Below are 27,026 nucleotides of genomic sequence, written 5' to 3'. Positions count from 1 at the left end.
TGCTCCCAAACCTGCAGAGCAAGTGTGCATTTTGACACTAGGCACCTTCTATGTGTTGGGTCGCTTTGCTCAAATCTCAACTCTGGTCCTTGTTGGCATATCCTTATCGAGGAAGATAGGGACAGGGCTGAGGATTCAGGTTGTGTCATCTTCAATCACCCCAGCTCTTTCACCTTGCTTCCTGCTGTGTGTTTTCAATTGATTTAATAAACCATGAGATTTAAGCAACTCATTTTGGTCTGTAAGCCCTTCTGTTCTGTGATCTCTTGGATAGCTTGCCTGTTGTTATACTTAACAGGCTTCCGTAGCAGCAAGGCAATTTCCCACACAACAATAGTATTTACAATTTTTAACCTAGATATAAATGTCATCATATTGTACACATTTATCTGCCACTTGCTCTTTTTTTTTTTTTTAAAGAAGATGTTGGGGGTAGGAGTTAATTAATTAATTAATTAATTTTTGCTGTGTTAGGTCTTTGTTTCTATGCGAGGGCTTTCTCTAGTTGTGGCAAGCGGGGGCCACTCTTCATCGCAGTGTGCGGGCCTCTCACTATTGCGGCCTCTCTTGTTGTGGTGCACAGGCTCCAGATGGGCAGGCTTAGTAGTTGTGGCTCACGGGCCTAGTTGCTCCGCAGCACGTGGGATCCTCCCAGACCAGGGCTCGAACCCGTGTCCCCTTGCATTAGCAGGCAGATTCTCAACCACTGCGCCACCAGTGAAGCCCTGCCACTTGCTCTTTTATCCAACATCATATTTGTGAGATGCTCCCATGGAAGATATGTAGATCTATTTCATTTATTTTCACAGCTATATCCACTGTATGAATATATCACAATTTACTCATAAATTCTCCTATTGATATATCAACAGGTTGTTTCCAAGTTTTAAGTACTGCAACCAGTGATGCTGTGAATATTCTTGGGCATAGGTAAGAGAGTTTCTCTGAGAATATACCTGGGAGTGCAATTTCTGGGTCAAAGAGTATGCACACCTTTAACTCGACTAAATATTGCCAAATTGCTCTCCAAAGTGATTACATCAATTTATACGCATATGAATCCTTATGCTCTTAATCCTAGCCAACACTTTGTGTTGTCAGACTTAAACATTTTTGCTGATCTAATGAATGGACTGACAGACTCTGGTTACAAAGTAATAATTTTGGCAATTAAAAAACCTTGTGGCATTTCCTCAGTATTTCAGTCATGAGGAGAAAAATCTGTGCACATTTTGTGTCATATTTTTGGACTTTCCCATTCTCTGTTTAAGGCCAAGTAAAGTTTCCCCTTTCTTTTTCCAACTCTGTGAACACCAAAGGAAAAACGAAATTTGTCTTTTTTTTTCCCATAGGGATTATGGTTTGGAAGAATACCATGTTGGCTGCTTTATGTCACAACAATATCCCTCTGATTATAAAGGGGCACAAGAAAAAGAATTTAGCTGCATCCATGTAAATCACTTATCCTTAAGTACATGACATAACAGTGGTGGGTCAGTAGCTGAACAACTATCACTCATAGGCTAAGCACGCACTCATTTAAAAAATTCTAGAAAGTTGCTCCTTGCCCCAGATTATCTATCCCACGGGCTTGTTCCATGCCTTAAATTTGACTATCAGAAATTATTGTACTGGGGTCAAATTTTTTCATATTTAAGAAACCCCCAAAAGAAAACACATCTCAAAAAATACATTAGCACCTTGTTTGTCACATCTCTTTCGAAAGCAAAGAGGGAATGGGATATAGGACCTGCAAGTGCTATTGGGTATAAGATGGAAGCCATCCTCAACTTATTCCTCTCCCTAATCCAGCACATTCAGACAGGCAAATCGTTGTTCTTAATTTCTTGCTTAAACCTTTTGGGTGACTCCCCAACAGCCCTAGCAGTGTTCTCAAAGTGTGGTCTAGGGGTCCCTTTTGGCTTTAGATTCTCCAAGGTAATTGTTTAAAAAATGCAGATTCCTGAGTCCCAGCCCAGGCCTACACTCAGAATGTCTGAGTGTGAGGCCCTGGAATCTGTGTTTTGAACAAATTACCCAGTTTGATTAAAAAGAAAACTTTTTTACAATCGAGAAGTGTAACATGCATTAAGAAAAGTACTGAAATCATAAACATGCAGTTCAATAAATTCTTACAAAGTAAACAGCCATATAAGCACAGCCTAAAACAAGAAAGAGAGCCTTGCCAACACTTCAGAAGTCCTGATTGTTCCCCTTCCAATCACCTCCTTCTTCCCTAATTTTAACTACTATTCTGATGTCTAACACTACCAGTTTGATTCTTGTACTCACTGAAGATGAGGGCTATACCAGCAGGATAAAACCCACAACTGCTTAGAGTATCATATGAGGATGCTACATAATTTGTTCTTTGCAACCTCATCTTCTGCCTCTGGCCCCCTCACATTTCATTCTGAAGTCATTTGGAACCAGTTAGGTTTCATTTTACAATTATTGCCCTAACTCACTGCTCTTGCTTCATGCTGTTTCACTGCCTCTGTACTTGCTGGGGAGTGCCCGTACTTCCTGAGTCTTTCTATTAAATTCATCCTTCAAGACCTGTCCAACTGTCACTTTCTTGTAAGCCTCATGACTTTCACCCCTGTGCCCCATCCAAGGCAGAATCATCACCTTTTCCACTGTGTGACTAAGAACATCTTACAACGTGGAGCAACTATTCTTTCACATGTCTATTCCCCTTTCTAGACCAGGAATTAGGGCAGAGGCTTGTCTATTTATTTTTTAAATTCTCTTGAGTATAGTACAGTGTGTGTGTCCTTCAGTAGGTGTTTAGTTATTGCTCAAACAATCTCCAGGCATGCACATCTTTGGAAAAGTAGCACACTGCAACATTAACACCTCCAGGTATATCTGGATCAGATCATATTCTTCCTTCTCAGGAAACAAACCAAACTCAGACATCAGAAGAACACTGGGTGCCTGACAGGGGGGGTGAAAGCTAGTGAAGGAAGTAGGATGAAATCCAAAGTGATGTTGCCTAGATCTCTGTGCAGCCCTGCAGAGAAAGGAGCAACCACATTGCTCCTGGCAGCACTGGGGACCTGCCTCACCTGAGTCCCCCTTTCTTTCTCAGACAGGACACATAGCTGTCAGACTGCTGTGCTGAGTGGAAAGCCTAGACAATTCTTACTTCTTTATAACACCTTGTCCTGCCTCTAATGGCCGTCCCACTGTCCATCTGTTTCTGGATGTCCATTCTTGTTTGAAAAATGCCACCTTATAAGTAACCTGCCTATTTCTTGACCTTAGCATACAAGGAAGGTGGAGCGTTCAGTTCTTCAAAACTCCTACTCCTCTATAGTATGTGTGAGTAGGAGTGGAGGGCGACAACCAGGCACACAGAGGGGCCTTGTGCAACTACCCTGGTGCTCAGAGGATCTGGATCGTAAGCATCTGGGCAGCCTGCCACGGGAACCTTGTCAGCAATGTAAATAGTCCTTACGCAAATGAACCTCGACTGTTAGGCAAGCTGAGAGGTTGGAAGAACAGGACTGAGAAGAATGACTCAAAATTTATATAATCCAGAAAAGATACTGTAAGACAAATTTAAAATCTATCAGAAAGTAGTCTGAAAGAGAGCCGCTGCTGGTAGTTTGATTCTGGGATGCGGATAGGAGTGGCTTTGAGTCTGGAGCTGACCAAGGCCAGCATGGAGCCAACACTCTTGGGAGATGGTTCTGTTTGTGAAATGAAGGAAGAGCAGAGCCCTGCAAAGGGCAGTCTTGGAGATAGAGAGTGGGCTCCTCTGTCCTCCCCTAAAGAACCACGCAGGCTGCAGAAGGGTCTCAGCAGTACTGGACCTGGTGGGCCAGCACTGCATCTGGTGGGCCCAAGTTTACTGCGGCAAAACAGGGGCAGTGAGAAACAGTGACACCAGGGGCTGCCCAGAAGCCAATTCTGTCACTGTTTGCCTGTGGAAGCCCAATGAAAGAATTACAAAAGCCCAGGGACTGCATACGTCCCTGGAGTAGGGGCACCTTCAAGAAGATACAAGTTTATACCTGCCTGAATGATTAATCAGAAAAATAAAAGAAGGATGACTATATTTGTAACATTATATATATATATACAGATATATATAATGATATATACACACATATAATGATATATATATACACATATATAATGATATATATATATACACACACACATATATTCACATCTCACACATGGTAGGCTCACAACACACAGAGTTATACAGGACTAATAACGTACGAAGGGCTCCATACATACATATTTGTTGGATAAGTTCCTGATTTTTGTTGCTGTCTTCAAATAGATAAACATACAACTTTGTTTTCATTTTTATTTCATTGTAAACTGCTTTTGAAGCAGGATCTTTCTTTAAAATAACATTTAAAATTCCCCCGATTTTTAAAGTAATGCATGTTTGTTGTTAAAGTTTTGAAAACTAAAAGAAGCAAAAAAAATTATAATACCATCATCTAGAGATAACTACTGCTAACATTTGGTAAATTTCCTTTCATATTTAGGTAGAGTGATTATAGTTTGTTCTGCTCTGTCCTATTTTGACCACTATTATTGTATCATGAGCATTTCCCAATGTTATTAAATGTATTCCGTTATATCGATGTGCTATAACTTAACCAATTCATCATCTCGGATGTTTTGCTTTTTCAATTTTGTAAATAATGTTGTAATAAATATCTTCCTCTTAATGTTTATAAACTTAGAATAACCTAGAAGTGAATCTGTTGGATCAAATTGTATGAACACTTTTTGGGCTTCCCTGGTGGTGCAGTGGTTGAGAGTCCGCCTACCGATGCAGGAGATACAGGTTCGTGCCCCGGTCCGGTCCGGGAAGATCCCACATGCCGCGGAGTGGCTGGGCCCATGAGCCATGGCCGCTGAGCCTGCGCGTCCGGAGCCTGTGCTCCGCAATGGGAGAGGCCACAACAGTGAGAGGCCCGCGTACCGAAAAAAAAAAAAAAAAAATTGTATGAACACTTTTGAAACTCCTGGCTCAATTTGCCAAATTACCCTTCTAAAGGTTATTTACCCTTTGACCAGCAATTTGCATAAGAGCCCCGACACCAGATTTGGAAAATTTTATTTGAGGAATATATTTGTAGTTGGAAAAAACTCTCTTTCTGTCACGACTGTTGTTACGGTAGAAAGAGAAAAAAAAAATGCAGCAATAGTTTCTATTATTAAGAAATCAAGGTCCTTAAAATTTTTGACTACCATATATTATTGCCAATCCTGGGCAGGCTGATGAATCACGATGTGTAAATCTGGGTAAGCACAACAATCTAATCCAAACCGTAACTTGGCAATTATATGTGAACAGAACCATGTTTGATTTACTTTTATCTCAATAGTTCTAAGTCTCTTATTGTACAATACATGCATTGTCCTTTCCAAGTGTCTGCTCCTAGAAGGCAGTGTTGAGTACTTTGTTGTGACAATTAGCCCAATCATTAATATTAACACACTCAATTTCTTCATATGTGAACCATAGTGTGGTGAAAGCACTTGGTGCAGAGGGTGTTTTTTGAACCCATTCTGCTTTTCTTTCCTTTTCCTGATACACACTTGTATCTGATACATTCACCACCTCTTCCAATCCAACTTAAAGATAATATACAGGCTCTCTGCAAGTGAAGAGAGCAGGATGCCCGCTGTTTCTCTGTCCCTTCTTCCTGCACATCTATCCCCAATACTCCATTCCATCACTGCCATCTGTCCCAGGTCAAGAGCACACTTTTGTGGCGAGCTTAGAGGAATTTATGTTGGGATGATCTCTGTCTCTTCTTTTTTCTCCTTCAGGAGAGCCATGGACTCAGGTACTTTTTCTTTGGTTTTTCACTTCTTCCAGAAGAGTTATGACCACTTTAGTCAGCTTCTCACAAATGCAGTTATCTTCTTTTTGTCTCTTCATCTCTTCCCTCTTTCTTCCAACTCTTGCCCATTTACTTCAAGAAAGGTTCTCTTCCTTCACATGCTCTTTTCTTACTCCTTTTCTCACATCTTGGTTAACAAGTCATAAACCTTTGTTAAGGAAACAAACAAAATCTTCCATCCACTCTCATGTGGAATGCTTAAAAGGGGGACTTGAGCTGGTGGGTCCTCTGCCGGCAGAGTGTAGATATGAAGAAAAAGACAAGCACAGAGACAAGGTGGGAGAGTGAGCACAGACTTACTGTCAATCCAGCAAATTGGGTGGAGAAAAGCAAAAGCTAAACATGGGATTGTGAGGAATAAGAAAGAAAGCCAAGAATGAAGTGTGCAAATGGAAGACGGTTTAGATAGATTCCAGAGGCTGAGCAGAGTATTTTTTTTTTAACCTACTCTCCACTGTGCCTTGTGTAGTTAGCTGAGAATCATTAATGGCCAGTGCCTTAGTCCACTCAGGCTGCTATAACAAAAAGTACCATATGGGGCTTCACTGGTGGCACAGTGGTTAGGAATCCACCTGCTAAATGTAGGGGACACAGGTTCGATCCCTGGTCCGGGAAGATGCCACATGCTGCAGAGCAACTAAGTCCGTGTGCCACAACTACTGAGCCTGTGCTCTAGAGCCCATGAGCCACAACTACTGAGCCCACGTGCCACAACTACTGAAGCCTGCACGCCTAGAGCCCGTGCGGTGGCAACAAGAAAAGCCACCCCAATGAGAAGCCCGCGCACTGCAACTAGAGAAAGCCTGCGCGCAGCAGCAAAGACCCAATGCAGCCAAAAATAACTAAATAAATTTATTTTTAAAAAAAGTACCATACAGCTGATGGCTTAAGCAACAAACATTTACTTCTCACAGTCTGGAATCTGGAAGTCTGGGATCAAGGCACCGGAAGATGATTCTGTATCTGGTGAGGGGCCACTTCCTGGTTTATAGATGGCTGTCTTCTTGCTATGTCCTCACATATCAGAATGGTCAAAAGAGCTCTGTGGGGTCTCGCTTATAAGAACACTAATCCCATTAATGAGGGCTTCGACCTCATGACCTAATTGTCTCCCAACAGCTCACTTCTAATAGCATCACATTGGAGGTTTGCATTTCAATATATGAATTTGGTGGGGACACAGACATTCAGTTTGTAACAGCCAGGAATGAGTGGACAGTAGTTAGTGTTGTTGAGGCCTGAAATAGTGTCATGGAGTAGTTAACTATACAGGTCCTGCACAGTGAATGCCAGAAAAATGGGAAAAGGTGGGAAGAAAAGAGAAAGAGTAGCTGAGTTGTAACCACTGCTGCCAGAGAGGATAGAGGAGGAAGAAAAACAAGGCATTATCCCTAAAAAATGTCCAGAAATTCTCTTTAGATAGTCTTTTCAAAAGTTTCCATTTACATTCTCTTCTGTCTTGAAGACAAACTTTTATTTTTTTAATTAATTATTTTTTAACCATTTAACATTATTTATTTTTCTCTCAAATTCCAAGAATCTTTATTTGAAAAATGAGAGGATTATTGTCCCTGAATGCCAGTTTTTTAAGAAATTTTTATTTTATATTGGAGCAGTTATTGAAACCAGAATTACTCTTCATTCAACTAAATGTTTGGCTGTATTTACTGCCTAATACTATATTAGTATTTTTCTTCTCTTTATATCAGGAAGGTATAGTATAAATGTCCTTATCTGTAGAAGTCAATTGGATTAGATGATTCCTAAGATCCTACCTAGCTCCCCACTAAGTCTGTAATTGTGTATTTTCACTTGCATTTTATAAGGATTTATAGTCCATCTTGGGAATATAACAATTTCCTTTCTTTTCCCACCAGGGATTGCAATACAAGTTCCAAATAACCAACTTACTGGAAGCTAGATTAGTTGTATGCTGAATTTCTGAAAATTATTTGAAAATACTTTGAATATACGAAGGAGGTTGAATTAGGTGAACTTCACAATCCTTTACCTCTTAAAATTCTATGGTGTCAAGAGAGTGGCATGGACTTATATATACTACCAAATGTAAAACAGATAGCTAGTGGGAAGCAGCCGCATAGCACAGGGAGATCAGCTTGGTGCTTTGTGTCCACCTAGAGGGATGGGATAGGGAGGGTGGCAGGGAGATGCAAGAGGGAGGGGATATGGGGATGTATGTGTACGTATAGCTGATTCACTTTGTTACACAGCAGAAACTAACATACCATTGTACAGCAATTATACTCCAATAAAGATGTTAAAAAAAATTCTATAGTGTCTTGTAATAAAATGCAATGTATGAAGATTTGTTTATTTTTTTAGAAGAGCAAATGTTTTTAAAGTCACGGCTCTTGGAATGATCAGTTATATATATTCCTATTAGCATACCTTTAAGAAACTTGTTTATAATCTCCCTATATTTTAAAATAGTCAAATCTCTATACACTAAAAAATCTATTTAATCTACATATACATCCAAAACTTTAAATTTCATATTGTAAAATAAGTGAAATTTAAATTATATTTCTGATATTATGAATATTACACAGGACTCAGTTAACTCTAGGACCACCACCACATAGAGTGGAAAATTCGTTAAGTATGGAATTGTTCTAAGGCAACAGAAGAACAACAGGATAGAATTATGCTATATCTTAGATCTTGTAGGTTACAAGCCATAGTGTTATTCCTTCTCTACTCTAAGAATATTTAAAATCATTTGTTCTTTTGTTTTGAATCACTGAAGCATTTTAAAGAAATCTTTCTAAAAGTAATAAACTAATGCTCTTTCAGGGAAACTTTCACTCTAATGTCAGAACCACTATCAACTTTCTACATTTTTTTTTTTTTTTTTTTTTTTTTGCGGTACAGCCATGCTCATGGGCCCAGCTGCTCCGCATCATGTGGTATCTTCCCGGGCCGGGGCACGAACCCGTGTCCCCTGCATCGGCAGGCGGACTCTCAACAACTGCGCCACCAGGGAAGCCCTACATTTTTTTTTTTATTAAAAACTTTATTTTTAGTTTCACAATGTGGAAATTTTTTTTTTGTCCAAAAACCCCTTATTTTTGCAAATGCACTAATCACCGAAGTATTTTTAATAATTATTTTTTTAAAGAATTTTACTGAATTTTAAGAATTTACTGAATTCAAGGGAAGTGTAAGACATACTTACAGGATAGAATGGAATATACAATAATCAGAAACCATAACTGTTACCTTACAGGATGGAATGCTGTTCCTTAACAAACCACCAGGGCCTGGGAATGGCAGAAGACTGTGTGTGTGTTGCAGAGGAGGTGGTGTTCAGGGGTAGCACTGGCTATGAAAGTAAGTGGTAAGGAGGTAAATAAGAATCAATGTTTCTTTATCTGAGCTGTCTCAGATACGGGTGAATGCCTCCATTCTCTTTTTGAGCAGCCATATTAACTACACTGTTGTCATACAGACATACAGAATTAGATACTAAAAGCTTAAAATTTTATCTTTCCTTCATTTTCCTTCCTCCCATTTCCCCCAGTACCATGGGTGTTTAAGGCAATGCAAAGTGGGCCAAAAATGCCATTCTTAATGTGGGAAAAATATACTACCTAAATGTGCTCAGAAAACAAACAAGGAGAGATTTCAGTGCTTAACTGTAGAAATAACCAGTTACAAGTCAGAAAAAAAACTATCTGCCCTGACACATTTCCTTTTCAGCATTATGTTCAGTGCTGGTCAGACAGATACAAGTTTGGGAAGAGGATTTAATGTCATTTCTTCCAACTCTGGAAACAATTTTACTGGGAGGCTCAAAAGTCCAGGTAAGACTACTCATTTCATGACTTATGAATCACTGATTGTACATCTTTATGGAAGAAAATTATCTTTCTCTAGCTGTTCAGAACAAACAATGTTTGCAAAACATCAGGATTCCAGAGAGGAACTGGAAGAAAATAATTCTGCAGATTTCATTTGTTCATTTGAAAATCTGTTAACCTATATCTTTCCAAAAAAGCTGTCTTTATTTTATTACAACCGAAGTTAACTTTCTCTTTAGCAGAATAGGGTCCACAGCTGCAAAACCGAGACAATTAGGCTAAGATACGCTTCCAGTAGTGATTCTTCCGCTGAAAAAAAATTCAAGGAAGTAAGCATGCTTATTCATATGAAAATCAACACAACTATTCCAGACAGAACCTTTCACTAATACTGGAGAAAGAAGTTTAATTATATATATTCCATTGTGGCATTACTCATTCCTATAACATGTTTTTGCAAAAAGAAAAAGAAAGATTCAGTACTTTAATAAGGTTTTTTTTCTTTCAATGTTATCATCCCCATCCATTGCTGCAACATAAAGATGCGGTATGAAGAATTTCCCATCTCAAAGAATGCTTTGTATCCCCATCAGCAAAGTAGGCACACTCTGGGAGGCCAGCCAGGATGTGGGACTGGCCTCCTATAAAGCTGTTTGTATATGTACGTTTAAACGGAATTTTACCTGTATTTGCAGTAGTTTTAGATTTACTAGATGCTCTCTACACTTCAAGAACACAATGCTAAAATTCGAGGAATTCTTCCCTTTTCCCGTTTTTGCAAAGAAAGGAAAAATAGACCCTAAAACAAATTTCCAAATTTTTTGGCAATCGTTTAAGTACATTTTTGGAGGTGTTTTAATACTTTCTTTGGTTAGAAAAAGTTCATGCAAACCAAACTCAAAAATTCTACAGCGTGCCTTGGGAACTCTATTCGAACACACGCCAGGACTGTTCTAGCGCTGTCGGATTTTTACACCGTGGAAATAGAAAATATTAGCCAGTAAAGTAACAAGCAGGTTTTCCGGAGGGTTGAGAAGGTTGGAATTAAGTTACCCAGCAAACAAGACGGTTGTCAACGCCTCACTTCGGGTTTGTGGGTTCCCACTCCTCCCCTCCTCCCTACGCCAGGACGGTGGTGGGCAAGGGGCAAGATGGGCGGGGCTGAGATGCTCTGGAACTGCCAGTTTTCCTCCCAGCGCCGCGCACCTGCCACCCCCACTCCCTGCGGTCGCAGCCCACTTCCCGCAGGATGCCTGGGCCGGCCGGGAGGGGCGCACCTGGCCCACCAGCCTCAAGCCGGCTCGGGCGGGAGCAGAGGCGAGACGGGCGCCCAGATTAGTGGGCTGAGCGTGCTATTTTTTTTTTAAATCAGCCTCCCGGGGGATGTTGGATTTGGCGGGGCGTGCTCTTTGAAACACTATATTGGGAACCTCACACATTTAAAAAAAAATTTTTTTTTTAAATTGCAAACCTTCCCAGTTCCCTCGGCAGCTGGAGAGCAGGCCCGAGGCGACGTCCCCTCCCTCCCTCCCGCCACCCCCGTTTTCCTCCTTCCCGCCCCCTCCCCCCGCCGGGAGCAGGATTCGCGGGAGCCGCCCCCTCCCGGGCGCCCACTTGGTTCCTCCCAGCTGCCGAGTGAATGGGCCGCCCTCCGGGTTCCGCGGAGGGGGCGGCGGGAAGAGGCCGAGGCCGAGGCCGAGCCCGGGCCCCGGCGGCCACCGCCCCCGCCCCCGCCCAGCGGCTGCCCACGCCGGGATCTGCGTCACTCGGCCGCGCGTGGGCGGGAGCCAGAGCGGCGAATGTACCAAGAGCGGAATCTCCCAATGTGACAGCGGGCGGGGTGGGGGGGTAGAGGCGGCGAAGGCGGGCGGGGGAGGGGGAGGGGACGGGCAGCGCGCGCGGGGAGGGAAGGGAGGCGGGGAGCAGGGGGGAGGACGCGGCGGGGGAGGTGCCGCCGCCGCCCGCGCCGGGAGGAGCCGCCGCCACCGCCACCGCGGCCGAGCGAGCGCCGTCGGGGCTGGCGGGCGGGAAGGAGTGGCGGGCCCTAGCTGGGGGTGGGGGGAGCAGGGAGAGAGCGCCCACCACCTTTCCTTCCCCCATCGATGGGAGCGGGGGCGTCCCGGCCGCAGCAGCCGAATGAGAGAGAGCCGGGGGCCGTCACTTCGGAGTTGCTAAGGCGTCCTGGGGGAGAGCGCGCCAAGACTGCTGCAGCCGCTGGCCTAGTACGTACCAACTGGCTGTCCGCCAACTGCGGGATGCGTTCAAGCTCGTGCGACCACGGGCGAACTTGGAGCGGCGGAGTCTCCGGGCCGCGCCGGCACCTGGGGAGGCGGGCGTCCAGGGCAGCTGGCCCCGCGCGGCCGCCGCCGGAAGGAGAGGGCGGCATCGGGCTCGTGTGGGCGATTCCCGGAGAAATTCGGTGCGCAGGGGCAGCGAGAAGAGGGCGAGCGAGTCAGCGGGGCCGACCTGTGCATTCTCCTCCCAGAAAGCCGGGGGCGCAGCGTCCATTCTCCTGACCTGGCTGGGGCCGTCGCGCGGGACGCGGAGCGCGGAGCGGTGGTGGGTTGCGTGGTCTGTGGTGCGCGGTGGGTGCGCGCGCCGGCCCCAGAGTTTTGCAGCCACCTTCCGCAGGGGCAGAATCTTTTTGTTGGTTTGTTTACTTTGTAAGAGTGTTGCACTTAGAGCCTTAATTTTCGTCCTGGGTATCCTCTCCTTTGGAATGTAGTTTTCTTTTGGAAAGCGGAAGGAGAGTTTTGTTTGGAAGTGGCTTACAGAAACTTGGCACTGAGGTGCGATGGAAGCGAGAGACTCGTGCTCGTTAAGGCCGAGTGTGGGATTTGCAAACACATGTGGCACATACAAGCTTTGGATGCAGTAGTCTGTGACCTTATTCATGGAGAAACGTTGCAAGTGCAATCAAATGCTTATGGGCTGCATTGTCAGGGTTCACAAGGCGCAAGATATGAAACGACACTTCGAGTGAGCCTAATTGTTGTAAGATCTTGGGGGAAAGGATAATTGAATTGGAATATATTTGCATTTATAGGTTCCGCAGACCACGTTTTGCAGCAGGTGATCAGGAGGAATCCTTGACTTGCATATACTTAATTCCTCACTACGTGAGATCCGGGAGGCATGGAAAATTTGGGGGTAGATGTCAATTTAAAATTTCCTTCCGAAAGAGTTGATTTGGAGTAACCTGTCACTACCAATTGGTTTGCCAGTGACGTGTCTGCAAACTTAAGGAGTGCAAAGATCAGAGCTGAGAGGGAGATACTCGGATCTTGTTTAAAAATATTTTGGCAGTTTTAATAGATAATATTAGATTGCATAGGAACTGAATTTTAAAAAGATTAGTCACGTAGGAAATGCTAGGCTGTTTTGTTAGAGAAGTGCGCACGCAATGAAATACCTTCTTAGATTTTCACTTTTTTGAAAAATTTCCCCTCTAAAACATAACAGATTATGACACGTCCTGATTTATGTGTGGGTTTTAAGAAGGAATATTGGGAGAAAGGATGCAGAGGATTTACTTTCTCTATTTCGGGTGGGGACTGATATTTTCCAGAAGACCTAAAAAGCTGCCTCTAGTCTAGTCTAAGTGCCAGTAAAAGTGGCTTAGATTCAGGGGATATCCTTTTTTCCTCCATTTTCCAGCATTTGAAACATTTAGTATTTTCGTTAAGTTTTAAAAATTATGTTGTCCTTATAGGTATTACCTTGCATGTAAGTGTTCTCTTGAGAGTTTATAGATGTCTGGCAAGGTCAGCTTTCTTTATTCCTGTTTGACTATTAGTTATTGGAAAATCAAGTCTTGAAAGAAAATGTTAAGGAACCATTGGAAGCTTTCTTGTTTTAATTTTACTATTTTTAACATCTTGCACAAAAGTTAATATGCCATCCTGGTGTTGGAAAAATTTCGTTTTCCTTGGCTCTGGTGATTTCCTATTATATGTGAATAAATCAATAATAATAATAAAAACATGGAGGCAGTGTAGATTTTTATTTCATTCTTCCTGCTAATTGTGGATGTAATGAACATGACAGAAATCCTTAGGAATACTATAGCTGATACAAGGAAATTTAGTGAGCTTATATAGCTAATAAATAATTTGATATATCTGGTGAATACATCTTGTCTTGTTTCAGAATTATTAATAAAATTGAATAATCTCAGCTAAATTAATTAAAAAATTTTCTTTTTTGATGACTAGTAAATATCCATTGCCCTGTAGAAAAGTTAATATATTTTCATTCTCCTTGTTGCTATTTGGAGAATCAGTTAAAGTATTAGATATTTTCTTTTAATCACATATTAAGAGCATATTGATTTCTTATTAAAGATTTTGGGTGTTTGTACCGTGGCTGCTTTGAAAGAAATTATAATGTATGACAAAGTGGGGGAGACCTTTGAAGAATTTATTGCATGAACTTTAAAAATTTAAAGTAAAAGATGGTTGCATGGAAACAGAAGTATGTCAGGTTTTTGTATCTGTTGATCTAGACTCTGTCCTAAGACTTGGGGTTCATCTATTCCATTATGGTAAGTCAGGTTGTTTTTGTTGGTGCTACTCATGTGCATTATTGGAAATAAAAGCTTTGTACAATTTACCTTTAAGTGTGAAGCTGTATTCTGGATACCACAGAAGCATGATATATTTTATGTTACTTTCATGGAAATGACCATTTTTTAATATGTTTTGAACAGGTTAAGATCTTGCTTGTATAATCATCTTGTGTATGCATATTTCATGTGGAGTTTATTAAAAATAATAAGGAATAAATAATGCCCACTTAAGCATAATACAAGGTTCCTAGCCCCTTTGCTTTGGATTTAGTTTTATTTTAACTGCTTCGTTCATTCTTTTTAGTAGAATGAAAAACAGTACAGTTTTTATATTAAATGCAAATTTCCTTTTTGATCTGACATTTTCAAAAACTAGTGCAGTAGTAGAATATACTCCCTTAAACTTAACAATGGAACAAGTGGGAAATTAGAGAAGTTGATTTTGGGGGAAAAAGTAGCAATCCTCGTCAGAATTCTCACAGCTAAAACATACCATTAAGCTTGCAAATAGTTTTGTCATTTCTCAATACATTGTATTTAGAGAGTTGCACCTTAACTTGTACAGTATGTTAATTTAATAATTTTTAAAGATAAATTTCTGGGAAAAAAATGAAAAAATTTATATGTACTGTGTGCATACTACATGCTCAAATGGCACTTAATGTATGTTGAATAACTTGACTGTTAGTTGATTGAAGAATTTCCAGCCATATTATATGAAATACTAGTGTTTACCTGTTGGTATCACAGCTAAGTTATTGTTTAATTGCAAAATAAATCTGATTTTTTTCTAACTTTGATAAATTTAGGGTTATACACTGAAACTTTAATTAAAATTTTGAGGTCTATAAGAAATTTTTTCCAGCTTCATTCAGAATTCAGAAAAAATCAGTAGGAGAGAACATTTTAAGTTTCCTAAATTACTGTTAATTCATTAGAAGCTATATGTTTAATTCATAGCTATTACAGTAATAAGATCCAAAAATATCTTGACTTAGGATATATCCCTGCATGCTTATTAATAAATATGCCTAGTTAAATTGTTTGGTACTTAAAACACATACACAGGAGTGAGGACCTGGGTCGACCTGCTATCTTAAATAACCCATCATGTAACTAAACTACATTTAAGTATTTTAGGTTGAGTTCTAGGACTGGGACAAAAATGAGAAGAATTCATTTCCTAGGCTTAAGGCTTATCCTTCCCTAAGCCAAATTCTGGCTTGTCATAAACCTTTCCAGTCTCAACCTGTAGTGTACCCATTGTACCCTTTCCCCAGGCTCCTATACCTTCAGGCTACGTTCTCCCAACCTTGGCAATACTTCCGAGGCTTTAAACGCGGTCACTCGCCTCAGATTTCCTATCTCCTTCCTTGCCGTTTCCCATCTCTAGCTTTCATTCCCTTAGCGTGTACTGAATCTCATCTAGGTGTTAGAGGAAAACAGTCTGGTGGAACTAATTCACCTTAATCTGTAAGTGACTCGTGAGCTAATGCTTCCCAAGTTTTTTCACATTTTTTTAGAAGTCTGTTAAGAGCTTGCTGTTAACTTAGATCATTTTAAAGTAAAAATTTCAGGCTGTGTTGGGAGGCAGGAATTTACAATCCTCTGCATAAATAAGTCAGATTTTACTAGGATTTTTCCCTTGGTTTCTCCCCACTCCTGGCAGAGTCTCTCTTCTTTGGAATGCCATGGACTTCATAAAAGTGTGTGTATTCATATATATTTCCTGCATCACGAAGAGGAAGATTCAAGTGTAGTGTTCATGAATGCATTTGAGTCTAATGATCATTTATAGGATTGATGTTTATTAGGGGATAACATTTTAATTCGTTGAAACCAAGAGGAAAGAGACCTGGGATCTCTCGTGCCTGAAATTGACTTAAAAGGCTGCTTTTGGGGCTGGGCTAACATGATGTCTGTTGTCGCTGCAACCACGTGTGTTCCTGTAAAGGGAGAGCATCCGGCCATCTTATGGGAATCCACCACACAGGCTATAAAAAAGGGGAAGTATTGAGGATGAGAGAATGAAAAAGATTGTAGGTAAAGTAGCAGGATGTGCTTTTGTTAGATTGGACCCTAATTTACACAGAGGTTATTCCTTTTGGAATATAAAAGGAGGCTGCTGATCAGATTCTGACTCAAATGTTGGGTTTCATTCAACAGAAGCCTTTATAGAGATGTTGTTCTACCTTGAACGCTTTGCTGGGAGTAGAGGGGGATAAAAGATGAATGAGAACTAGTCCCTACCATCAAGGAGCCTGTAGCCTAAGGTAACCTGTTCTACAGGACCATGGCAGTCTGCTTCTCTGTTCCATGGCTCCTTATGTATTGAAGATAACATTTGGCATAGCATTTATCAGAGTGGTTAAGTGTGTGTTTACTCGTCTGTATCCTGATTCTTAACAGTTTCTCTGTGAAGAACCATTTGAGGAAAGTCCAGTGTTTGGCATGAGCATAGGGGCAGGTTAAGGACCACAGAGGAGGCTGGACAGGTCTGGGATGCCTATATGAGTAGTTTGGATTTTTTTCTCCATGAAGTGGGGAGATTTGCATAGGTGAGTAAAGAGCCACACCTGTACTTTAGGAAGATAAAGTTGGCATTGCAGTATGGGAAGTATTGAAGGTGAGGTAGCTGTTTTCAAAGTTGGGGCAAGAAGCAAGGGGAAAATTAGAATTAGGTGCTTTTGAGGCAGAGAAAGAAAAAGGGTGGTGATGTGGCCTAAGGACATGTAGATTGGAGGAAGGAAGAGGAAAACAGAAACATGAACGGATAAAGAAAATATGGTATATACATGCAATGGAATATTACTCAGCCATAAAAAAGAATGAAATTCTGCTATTTGCAACAACATGGATGGAATTGGAGGGTATTTTGCTAAGTGAAATAAGTCAGAGAAAGACACTGATTAATATCACTTATATGTGGAATCTTAAAAATAAAACTAGTGAATATGACAAAAAACAAACAGACTCACAGATATAGAACAAACAAGTAATTACCAGTGGGGAAGGGGAAGGGGATTAAGAGGTACAAACTACTATGTATAAAATAAATAAGCTACAAGGATATATTGTACAGCACAGGAAATATAGCCAATATTTTATAATGACTATAAATGGAATATGACCTTTAAAAATTGTGAATCATTATGTTGTACACCTGAAACTTATATAATATTGTACATCAACTATACCTCAATAAAATTAGAAAAAAAAAGGAATCTCTACTTTTATTAATCCAGGAAACTGGAAGAGTAGTGGTGCAACTAAAAGAAATGAGAGTTGGGAAGAGTAGATTTGGGAATCTGGAAGAAGGGAGGAAAATGAGATAACACACTTGCTTTTGGACTTACCAAATTTGAGATGTTTGACAATCTCCACATGGTAGTTGAAATGCTGAATTATCAGAAAAAGTTTGGGTTCTCAAACTTTTCGGGTATGAAGATCACTTTTTAAACTAAAAAAAAAAACAAGTACTCATTAATTTTGCTTAGTGTTTGTTGATATAATGGCAACAACTGTGAATTCAGTTACACTTTTAAATGAGTTTGTATTAAATCGCAAAGTATTTATTTACTTTTATTTGCAAAGTAGATGCCTATGTGTGAGACAGTGCTTGGTGTATGTTTGGATTTGAGAACACTTTGCAGGAACTCCACGAACCACTGGTCCAAGCTACAGATAGCAGTTTGGAGGTCAGTCTGCTATAGGTGATATTGAAGCCTGGGAGTGGACGAGATCATCATGGGAGAATATGGAAAGACAGTAGAAATGGGATCTAATATAAAACGTTGGAAAATTCCTGCACTTACAATAGAGTAAGGGAAGGCAACATAATATAGCAAAAAGTCAGGTGAAGAGTGTTTCAAGGAGTGATGTCAAGCTGCAGAGAGGTTAAAGAGAAAAGCTGGTGATCACTCAGGAGTTCCTCGAGAGTTTTGATCGAGGAGTCAGGACAGAAGGCAGGCTGAAGCTTCTTGGAACAGATTGAGGCAGGTTTGAAGGAATAGTTCTTCTTTTCCCTTGTGACCATTAAAGACTCTGCCTTACTCTAAATCCCCACGTCCCAGCTTGGAGAAAGTCAGAGAAGTTTTGTTTCCCATATTCATATTAAGTGCTGTGTTGTGGTTCGAGGACAAAGCTGGAGTTGACCAGTCAAGTTTTCTGAGCCAAACCAGCTCCTTATTTCACTTAGCATAGTTTAAATCTGGCAGATGACTGATCCTACCCCATAAGGAGCCAAAGTGAGTTTGTTTTTAAAAGCTTCGGGAACAAATCATTACCATTTAAAATAGATCATTGAATAACAAACAACAACAAATGGCCTTAAATGAGTCCATTGTTTAATTCCTCTTCCTCTGGAGCTGACCAGGCTGAGGAACATTTAAGCTGGTGCAAGTGGAGGTTTGCTGTATATAGGCCCTTGGTTTAGCTTTTGAGTGAAGTTAAAAAATGGGTAACCGGTTTCTCTTAATTGTGGAATTTATGAAAAGGTCACACTCAGCATGATTGTTCCAGCATCTCTTGAACAGGCGAGGTAACTGGAGTTTGCAGCTGAGTAGATTTACTCTACTCGCAGCTTCCTATATTATATAGCATTGTGTTAGGATCCTTTCATGTTTACTTTAGATTGGAGAGATGAAGTTTTCTTTTGATTTATTTGACCTGCATGTCGAAACACGAATAGATACAGGGTTTGTAAAAACAGAAAATCTCATAAAAATTTTCTTTTAAATCAAATCAAGTTAATGTATGAAGTGGTGGTTGTTTAAATTATCCCAACAGGCTTTGTAGGAAACTGAAACATTCTCTTAAAGCAAAAAGCTTAGGGAGAAAACTCCTTTCCCAGCAGTAAGTGTGGGCCTTTAGAAAGCCTCCTGGGAGTCTAAATAGTTCACTTATTTATCTTTCATCTGGTGTCTTGACTTTGGAAATGTACACTGGGTCCTATCAGTCCTTATGGGGATATTATAATCATAACTACTTTCTTACCGGAACATAAGGGATTTCTCTTAGGAACTAGTGGGTTTCCTTTCTTTCTGGGTAAAGATGAGAAAGGATAAAAGTTGAAAATTAATATTTTCTAAAATCTTTGGCTTATCTCAGAAGAATAAAACCTAAGTTTGGGTTTTAGTTCTCCTTTAGTTTCTCTTTTACATTTGTCCATCATATATTCTTTGTTCTCTTGTTGCTCATAAAAAGATTCAAGAAATCTGTTCTAGATTTTCTCATGTAATTTTTACTTTATTTCATAATTTGGGGGAGTATTTATGGTGAGATAATTGATGACACCATAAATCTTGCAAGGTTACAGTCCTCTTATAAAAATGATTTTGTGTGTGTATGTGCATACATATATATTTATGCGTGTGTATAGATATTTTTTTGTGTGTATCCTCTTGAGTTGAAAGCCCGTGGAGCTATTGCATTAGGTGTATGAAGGGAAAGTAGGTTTCCTTTCCTCTACCTCAGACACTTTCTAGAAACCCTTCCATTTGGTATAATGTTGTTCAATACAGACTTTAACTTGTGTCTGTAACTCCCAAGAGCTTGTTTTTGTGGGTTAGTGTCCAGCTGGATGATAGATTCTCTCCCCAAAAAGTCTCCCCTGGAGTGGGAGGACAAAGCAGATCCTCCTATGGGTGATTCAGAAGATGCAGGAATGTTTTTTCCAGAGAACTGAGGTGGCATGAACATGACGGTGGTCTCAAAACCTGTAGGAGTTCATGGTGCCCAGAGAGTGCACTAAATAGGGATCCTCTAGTGTAGTTTGCCAGATTTGCCAAATCATGAGAGTCTGCTGAGATGCAACCCAAGGACCTAGGAAATTATATTTTTTCAGAAGCACCCCACATGATTTCTTGGCTGTCAGCAGATGTTTAGTGGGGCTCAGATGCAGTCTTTTTTAATGTATCTTGGGAAGTCATCAGGTCACCTGGCAATGCCCTTATAAAATAAAGAACCATAAAATTTGAGGAGGTCAGTAATTGATTAGAGCAGATTGTGGATGACACAGAGGTTCCAGGAGATGGGGGCTTCCCAGGAGTCAGTCCTTAGGTGGTAGGGAAATGCATTCTCCTTGGATGGGATGACTGAAACTGGAATTCTGGGTAGAATTCTGGTTGATGGCATAAAGCAGAAGTCCCAAATGTGGTGATCTGGTGTTCCTAATATTCCTCTGCTTGTCTTATCTCCCAGTTAACAATTGCTCCTTACTTTCTGAGTTGAGAGTGGAGCTTTCACTTTCCTTTGGTGTATGTATTCTTTTAGCCTACTATAATTTTTGCCCTTAGAGGGCTATAGGGTCCTTTTAATCCTAAAGGTGCATTGATTACAAGTTTGTTTCTCTTAAATGGAAGTACTTGGCCAACTCCTCTTTGCCTGTGGAAGGTCTCCAGGCAACTGTGAATAACTTTTAAAGGCTGCTAAGAGGTCAAGCAGTGCTTTGCTGGGTCTTGTTCTGTCTCTTTAAAGGCAGACTTCTCTGCCTCGCTTGAGCTCTAAAAGTATTGGTTCCTTGTCTCTGTCTTAGGCTCTCTGCTGCTTCTTTGGAGGGATCTTCCACCCTCCTTGGCTTCATCCTGTGTCTCTAACCCTGAGACACACTTAGGCTCCAGTCTGTTATTTTGCACACAGGACAGTTCTACTTAAGCATTCTACCTTGTGCCATGTTCAGGTGCCATGTGTTTGAAAGGGAATTCCATCATCCCTGATTTTCTGTATCCCCAATGCCTGTTGCAGTTCTAGACATTTCCTCTCCTTTTCATCACTTACATCTAAGTGATCACCAAGTCTTGTCTGAATTTTTCCTGCCTCTTTTTTCTCAGTTCCTAAATATACCACCTTCTATCTTATCAACTCCAGTTCATACTGAAATCTCTCATCCTCTGCCTGCCAGACTAATCTTGCTACTTTTTTTTTATAAAATGGGAATTAACTCTACCTATCTCACAGGGCTGTTGTGAGGATTAGACATAATATAAAGTGTTTGTCATACAGTGTGACACAAAATAAGTATTCAGTGCATGGTAGCATAGTATACTTCTTACCCCCTTCTGAATTTGATTATCCTTCACTTTGCCTCTGTGTCCACACCATGGAAGCAGCAAAGTGAATAGTCAAAAATATGGGATATAGAGCCCTGTGAGCCTTGGTTTCAGTCCCTAGACTTCTGCTTAGCTATTTGTGAGATCTCAGGCAAATTATTTATATTCTTTGAGCCTTTATAATTTTTTCTTTAAAATGGAAACTATTACTGAATATTGACCATTAAGGTTGATAGGAGAGTAAAATAAGATAACTTAGGCATAGAGAGAATGCTTCCTTAACAGTCAGTTGCTATGCAAATGCTGCTTGTTTTCTATTCTTCCCATACTGAACTCTTAAATCCTATAGTGTCTAACAGATAGGCTTAAGAAGTTTGGAGCAAGTGTGATGAGTATTTCCTCTTCTTTTTGCAGGTTAAGCCCATCCACAGTAATGGCCGCGGCCCTACCCAGGACCTTGGGGGAGTTGCAGCTGTACAGAATATTACAAAAAGCCAATCTGCTTTCTTATTTCGATGCCTTTATCCAACAAGGTGGTGATGATGTCCAGCAACTCTGTGAAGCTGGAGAAGAGGAATTCTTGGAAATCATGGCACTCGTGGGCATGGCTAGCAAGCCCCTTCACGTTAGGAGGCTACAGAAGGCTTTGAGAGACTGGGTTACAAACCCTGGCCTTTTCAATCAGCCGCTGACGTCCCTGCCTGTCAGTAGCATACCCATCTATAAATTACCAGAGGGATCACCAACCTGGCTGGGAATATCCTGCAGCAGTTATGAAAGAAACAGCAATGCCCGGGAACCTCATTTAAAAATCCCCAAGTGTGCTGCCACCACCTGTGTGCAGAGCTTGGGACAGGGGAAATCAGACGTGGTGGGGAGCTTAGCGCTGCAGAGTATCAGTGAGTCCCGACTCTGGCAAGGCCACCATGCCACTGAGAGCGAGCACAGCCTCTCCCCAGCTGACCTTGGCTCTCCAGCTTCCCCAAAAGAAAGTAGTGAGGCGCTGGATGCTGCTGCCGCGCTCTCTGTAGCCGAGTGTGTGGAACGAATGGCCCCCACGCTGCCGAAAAGTGACTTAAACGAAGTGAAAGAGCTGCTAAAAACCAACAAGAAGTTGGCCAAAATGATTGGTCACATCTTTGAGATGAGTGATGATGATCCACACAAAGAGGAGGAAATTCGAAAATATAGTGCAATATATGGCAGATTTGACTCCAAGAGAAAGGACGGGAAACATCTTACGCTTCATGAGGTAAAAAGCCCACATTTTTCTTTGTGCATATGTGGTGTGTTGTGTCTCTTAGAGATTAATTTGGTAATAGTTTGCAGCTAAGGAGATACATTACCTGAAAGCAGTATTAAAGACATTTAGGTTTAGCAAAATGTAACTCTAGTGAAAATAGACCATATCTATTGTGTGTGTTAGGGTATTTTTGTGTTGAATTCAAACACGTTGAGCTTTGGAACTACAGTGTAGGGTGACTTTTAGAAAAATATCAGAATTTAAGCAGTGAGAGCATAAAGTCTTTGCATGTACAAGGCAGTTTGTCTTTTAATTAAGAAATAAAATGAGATTTTAAGTAGAACAAAAATCATTTTTGTAGACTTTTTTTAGAAAAAAAATTTGTAAACAATAACCACAACTTAAAGTGATTTTCAGCTAGCATAGAAAACAAAATTATTTTAGATGAATGTTAGAAGAATTATTATAGCTTTGAATATTGTTTTGGTTTGACATTTGGCATTAAAAATTCTCATTTTATTTTTGTAGCACTCTATCCAGAAATACTTTGCTTAAGCAGAAGAATGCATATACGTATGTGTCTTTCTCATTTACTCCCTTTTTCTTGTCTATCTGGCCAACACATCATATTTAAGACTCAAGCATCTTTAAGACCTTAAGACTCAAGCATAAGCTTAAGTCTTTTTTGATATGTTTTCCCCCAAGTGACCTTTCCTTTCCATTTTTATCCCTGTATAATATACACTTCTGTCACAGTAACTTCAACACTTTATTGTACTTATATATATATTGGTCTATCCCTCACAGTATACTTTGGGATTCTTCAAGGCAGAGAAAATGTCTCATTCATTTTTATATCTTCAGAATCTAATGCACCCAACAAATGCTTGAAAAATAAATGCATTTCAAAAGTTAAAAAACGATTTCATAGCTAAAATTTATAGCCATTTATCCATTAGAAGAAAGAGAAACTCTCCTTGAAAAAAATGTTCAGTTGAATGCAGTATTTCATGTTAGAAACATTAGATCTTCCCCCCAGACTTATACTTTAACACAAAAAATATTATATATTTATTGAAAAAGTATTCAGTCAATACAAAAGGATGTGAAGTGATTGAATCTGTAAACATTCAGATTCTTTTATTTACCTATACAAATGTGGGATCATATTTTGTACACTCTTCCTCCAAATTCTTTTTTTTAAACTTAACAATATACTCAAAGTACAGTGTACTATTAGATGTATTTTTTAAGTGATTACATATAGAGCTACCTTATTCATTTATGGGTTATATTATATTTCACAATATGAATGTGCTGTTATTTATCTTAACCATTCACTTTTTGATGTCACTTAAGTTGTTTCCATTTTTAAAATTTTATATATGGTAGGACGTGAACATTACACATATATATCTTTACAGACTTGTGCATGTTTTACTATAGAATAGAGTCCCAACATGTAAAATTATGGGATCAAAGAATAAGTAGATTTAATATTTTAGTAGATACTGCTAAATTGCCTTCTAAAAAAGCTGCAGCAATTTATATTTTCACAGTCGTTGTACGCAGGTGTCCATTTTTCCACTCTCTTGCATTTATCATTTTTAATCTTTGTCAGTCTAAGAGATGAAAAAATTATCATTGCTCAAATTAACTTTCCTTAGTGAGTATGAGTATCTTTTCTTATGTTTAACAGACATCCAATTTTATATTCATATCCTTTGTTTTAATGTTGGAGTTGTTTGGTTGTTTTGTCTAACCTTTAAAATATTGGTAAGAACTTTTTATATTTTAAGGATATTAACCTTGGTCTTATGTTGTAAACATTTTCCCAGATTATCATTTGTCCTTTGACCTTTCAGACTGGTTGCCATGTGGAAGTTTAATTTTATATAGTAATATTTATTGATCTTGTCCTGTGTGATTTCATTTGTCTAATTCTCTATTCCTTCACCAGTATAGAGTTAGGTTAATTACTGTAGCTAAATAATGTACTTTAATATATGGAAAGGCAAGTGCCCCTTTTATAGTACTGTTCTGCAGCCTCTGTTTTTTTAGGTAATCTTACACATTTCTCCTTCCAAATGAAATTTTTAATGCATTTGTCAAATTTCCCCAAAATTTCTGTTGGTGTTTTGATTAGAAATGCCTTAAAGGTATAGATTAATTTGGACAAAAATGATATATTTACAATAATGAAAACTCCCGTACAGTAATATACTATATGTGTTTACTTAGATCTTTTATATTCCTCAGTAATTTCTTAGTTCTTTATTCATAGGTTTTGCACATTTCTTGTTAGGTCAAATACTGTGTATTATATATGTATATTAAATGTCTGTATCATAAACATACATTTATTTTGCATATATATACAGGTATATAAGATATAAAAGTGTATAATCGTAAATGAAATTTTTTCCTGCTTTTTAAAATTACTATCACTGGCCGATTTTTGTATATTAATCTTGTCTTCAGCAATTTCACCATCTGATATTTTAAAATAAATTATTTTAGGGCTTCCCTGGTGGCGCAGTGGTTGAGAGTCCGCCTGCCGATGCAGGGGACACGGGTTCGTGCCCCGGTCCGGGAAGATCCCACATGCCGCGGAGCGGCTGGGCCCGTGAGCCATGGCCGCTGAGCCTGCGCGTCCGGAGCCTGTGCTCCGCAACGGGAGAGGCCACAACAGTGAGAGGCCCGCGTACCGCAAGAAACAAAAACAAAAACAAGAAACAAACAAAAAAAACAAAATAAATTATTTTAGATATGAATGGATACTGGTGCTTAATATCAGAAGTGGTTAGCAAAATTAGTCACAGGGGATTCTGTGATTTGATCTATTTTGGGCATATCCTTTTGTAATTGTTATATATTGTTGCCATACAATAATGGACTCACAAGAACTTGTGAGTAGATCTAGAAAATTCAGGTAGCATTATAATTCGGATACACTTTGACACTTTCATTACCTATGAACCAATAGAGAAATCTACTACAAGGTCGTCAGTAATAGGAAACAAAGGGCAAAACATGTTGGCAGTTTTAGGTTCATGCTATAATCCAGTTTTCATATAATTTTTAAAACAGAGCAGATGAAACACAGTCAAGGGCCTGTCTTTTTATTAAAGCAAAAGTATGTTAAAGAGATGACTTTAATAAAGCCTGTCAACCTCACTTAAAAAAATCCCAACCTACTTTAAAAAAATGCAAAGTGAATTATTTCACACTTTGCTTTTGCTAAGGGGCTCTTTGCTTCTTTGGATAAATAGGCACAGGTGGTATTTACGTAATGAGACCATTGTGGGTTTCCCAAAATAAGGGAACAGTCAAAATGAATGCCAGTGGCTGAGATGTGGGGTTGGGGGTTTTGGAAAGTGTGACTTGTGAAGCTTAACTTAGACCACTTATTATTTGTAACTCAAGTATGTGAGTCTGGCCTAATAATATAGTTTAGGATAGAAGTTTATGAATCAGGACACTTGCTTCAAACTAGTAACCATTCAAGAGTTTGGTAGAAATCACAAAATCCTGAGGGAATTAAAAGAAAGAAGGTACTGTCAAGTGTACCTTTTAGGTACACTTGTGATAATTTCACATTTTTTCATTTGACTGTTTACAATGAGAGCAAGATTTTTGAGTTTTTCCAAATTCCTAAGATTAAAGAATGTTACTAATTTGTCCTCAGTTTCTAAATAAGGAAATACGTGACTTATTCTTAATTCACTTTTGGTAGTATTTCTGAGAGTTTTCTTCATATAAACACTGAACACTCACTCTCTTTCAAGACATATAAGTAGGTCACGAGCAGATGAAAATCAGAAAGTTACCTATACCTGAAAAAATTTTTTCAACTCACAAGCATATAAAATTCTTATTCTTTTTTTATTTTTTTTTTTGCGGTACGCGGACCTCTCACTGTTGTGGCCTCTCCCGTTGCAGAGCACAGGCTCCGGACGCGCAGGCTCCGCGGCCATGGCTCACAGGCCCAGCCGCTCCACGACATGTGGGATCTTCCCGGACCGGGGCACGAACCCACGTCCCCTGCATCGGCAGGCGGACTCTCAACCACTGTGCCACCAGGGAAGCCCTCTTATTCTTACATGCATTTTTATACTTGTTTCCAAGTATACATTGTAAATATATAATTCTTTACATTTTACAGTAAAGAATTGTAGAATGAATCATTGTTACACACAGTGTTTTTAAGCTAGAGAATCAGTGATAGTCTTAGGACATGGCTAGGTATGGCCTGGCCATAGGAGTCAGACCATGAAGATGGTGTGAGGGGCTGAGGCCTAGTTACTGGTGTGGGACAGGTGCTAAGGGACAAACCCAGAAGCAGTACTAGAAGGAAGTCCAGGCAGGCAGAGTTCCATCTGTCCAAAGGTGTGTTGGCAGAGTATTTGGCAAACTAGGTAAGCAGTATGCATCAAATCTTAAAGAAATGAATGGATAAAG

General features: G+C 39.9%; 2 protein-coding genes across 15 annotated transcripts in view; one reads left to right on the top strand and one right to left on the bottom strand.

Annotated features, from left to right (window-relative positions):
• The window catches only part of NEMP2 (nuclear envelope integral membrane protein 2), a 400,823-nt gene that overhangs the window by 130,157 nt on the left and 243,640 nt on the right, over positions 1 to 27,026 (bottom strand). For 3 of the 4 annotated variants that reach the window (XM_073807478.1, XM_073807479.1, XM_073807480.1), the window contains one exon: positions 17,630 to 17,733. The gene's annotated coding sequence lies outside the window, so the exon portion shown is untranslated. Of the gene's footprint in view, positions 1 to 11,936; positions 12,072 to 17,629; positions 17,734 to 27,026 lie in introns of those variants that run through there. The other variant, XM_073807481.1, reaches the window with a different exon arrangement.
• The window catches only part of NAB1 (NGFI-A binding protein 1), a 44,763-nt gene continuing 29,526 nt past the window's right edge, over positions 11,790 to 27,026 (top strand). For 2 of the 11 annotated variants that reach the window (XM_019931498.3, XM_073807463.1), the window contains exons 1-2: positions 11,944 to 12,125; positions 21,737 to 22,574. In XM_019931498.3, coding sequence (XP_019787057.1) covers positions 11,962 to 12,125; positions 21,737 to 22,574 — 1,002 coding nt within the window. In that variant the 5' untranslated portion in view covers positions 11,944 to 11,961. The other 9 variants (XM_073807469.1, XM_073807470.1, XM_073807472.1 and 6 more) reach the window with 9 other exon arrangements.

This window comes from Tursiops truncatus, chromosome 7 (genome assembly GCF_011762595.2).
Source record: "Tursiops truncatus isolate mTurTru1 chromosome 7, mTurTru1.mat.Y, whole genome shotgun sequence".
Taxonomy (NCBI): domain Eukaryota; kingdom Metazoa; phylum Chordata; class Mammalia; order Artiodactyla; family Delphinidae; genus Tursiops; species Tursiops truncatus.
This window is presented reverse-complemented; position numbering and strand designations above follow the sequence as displayed.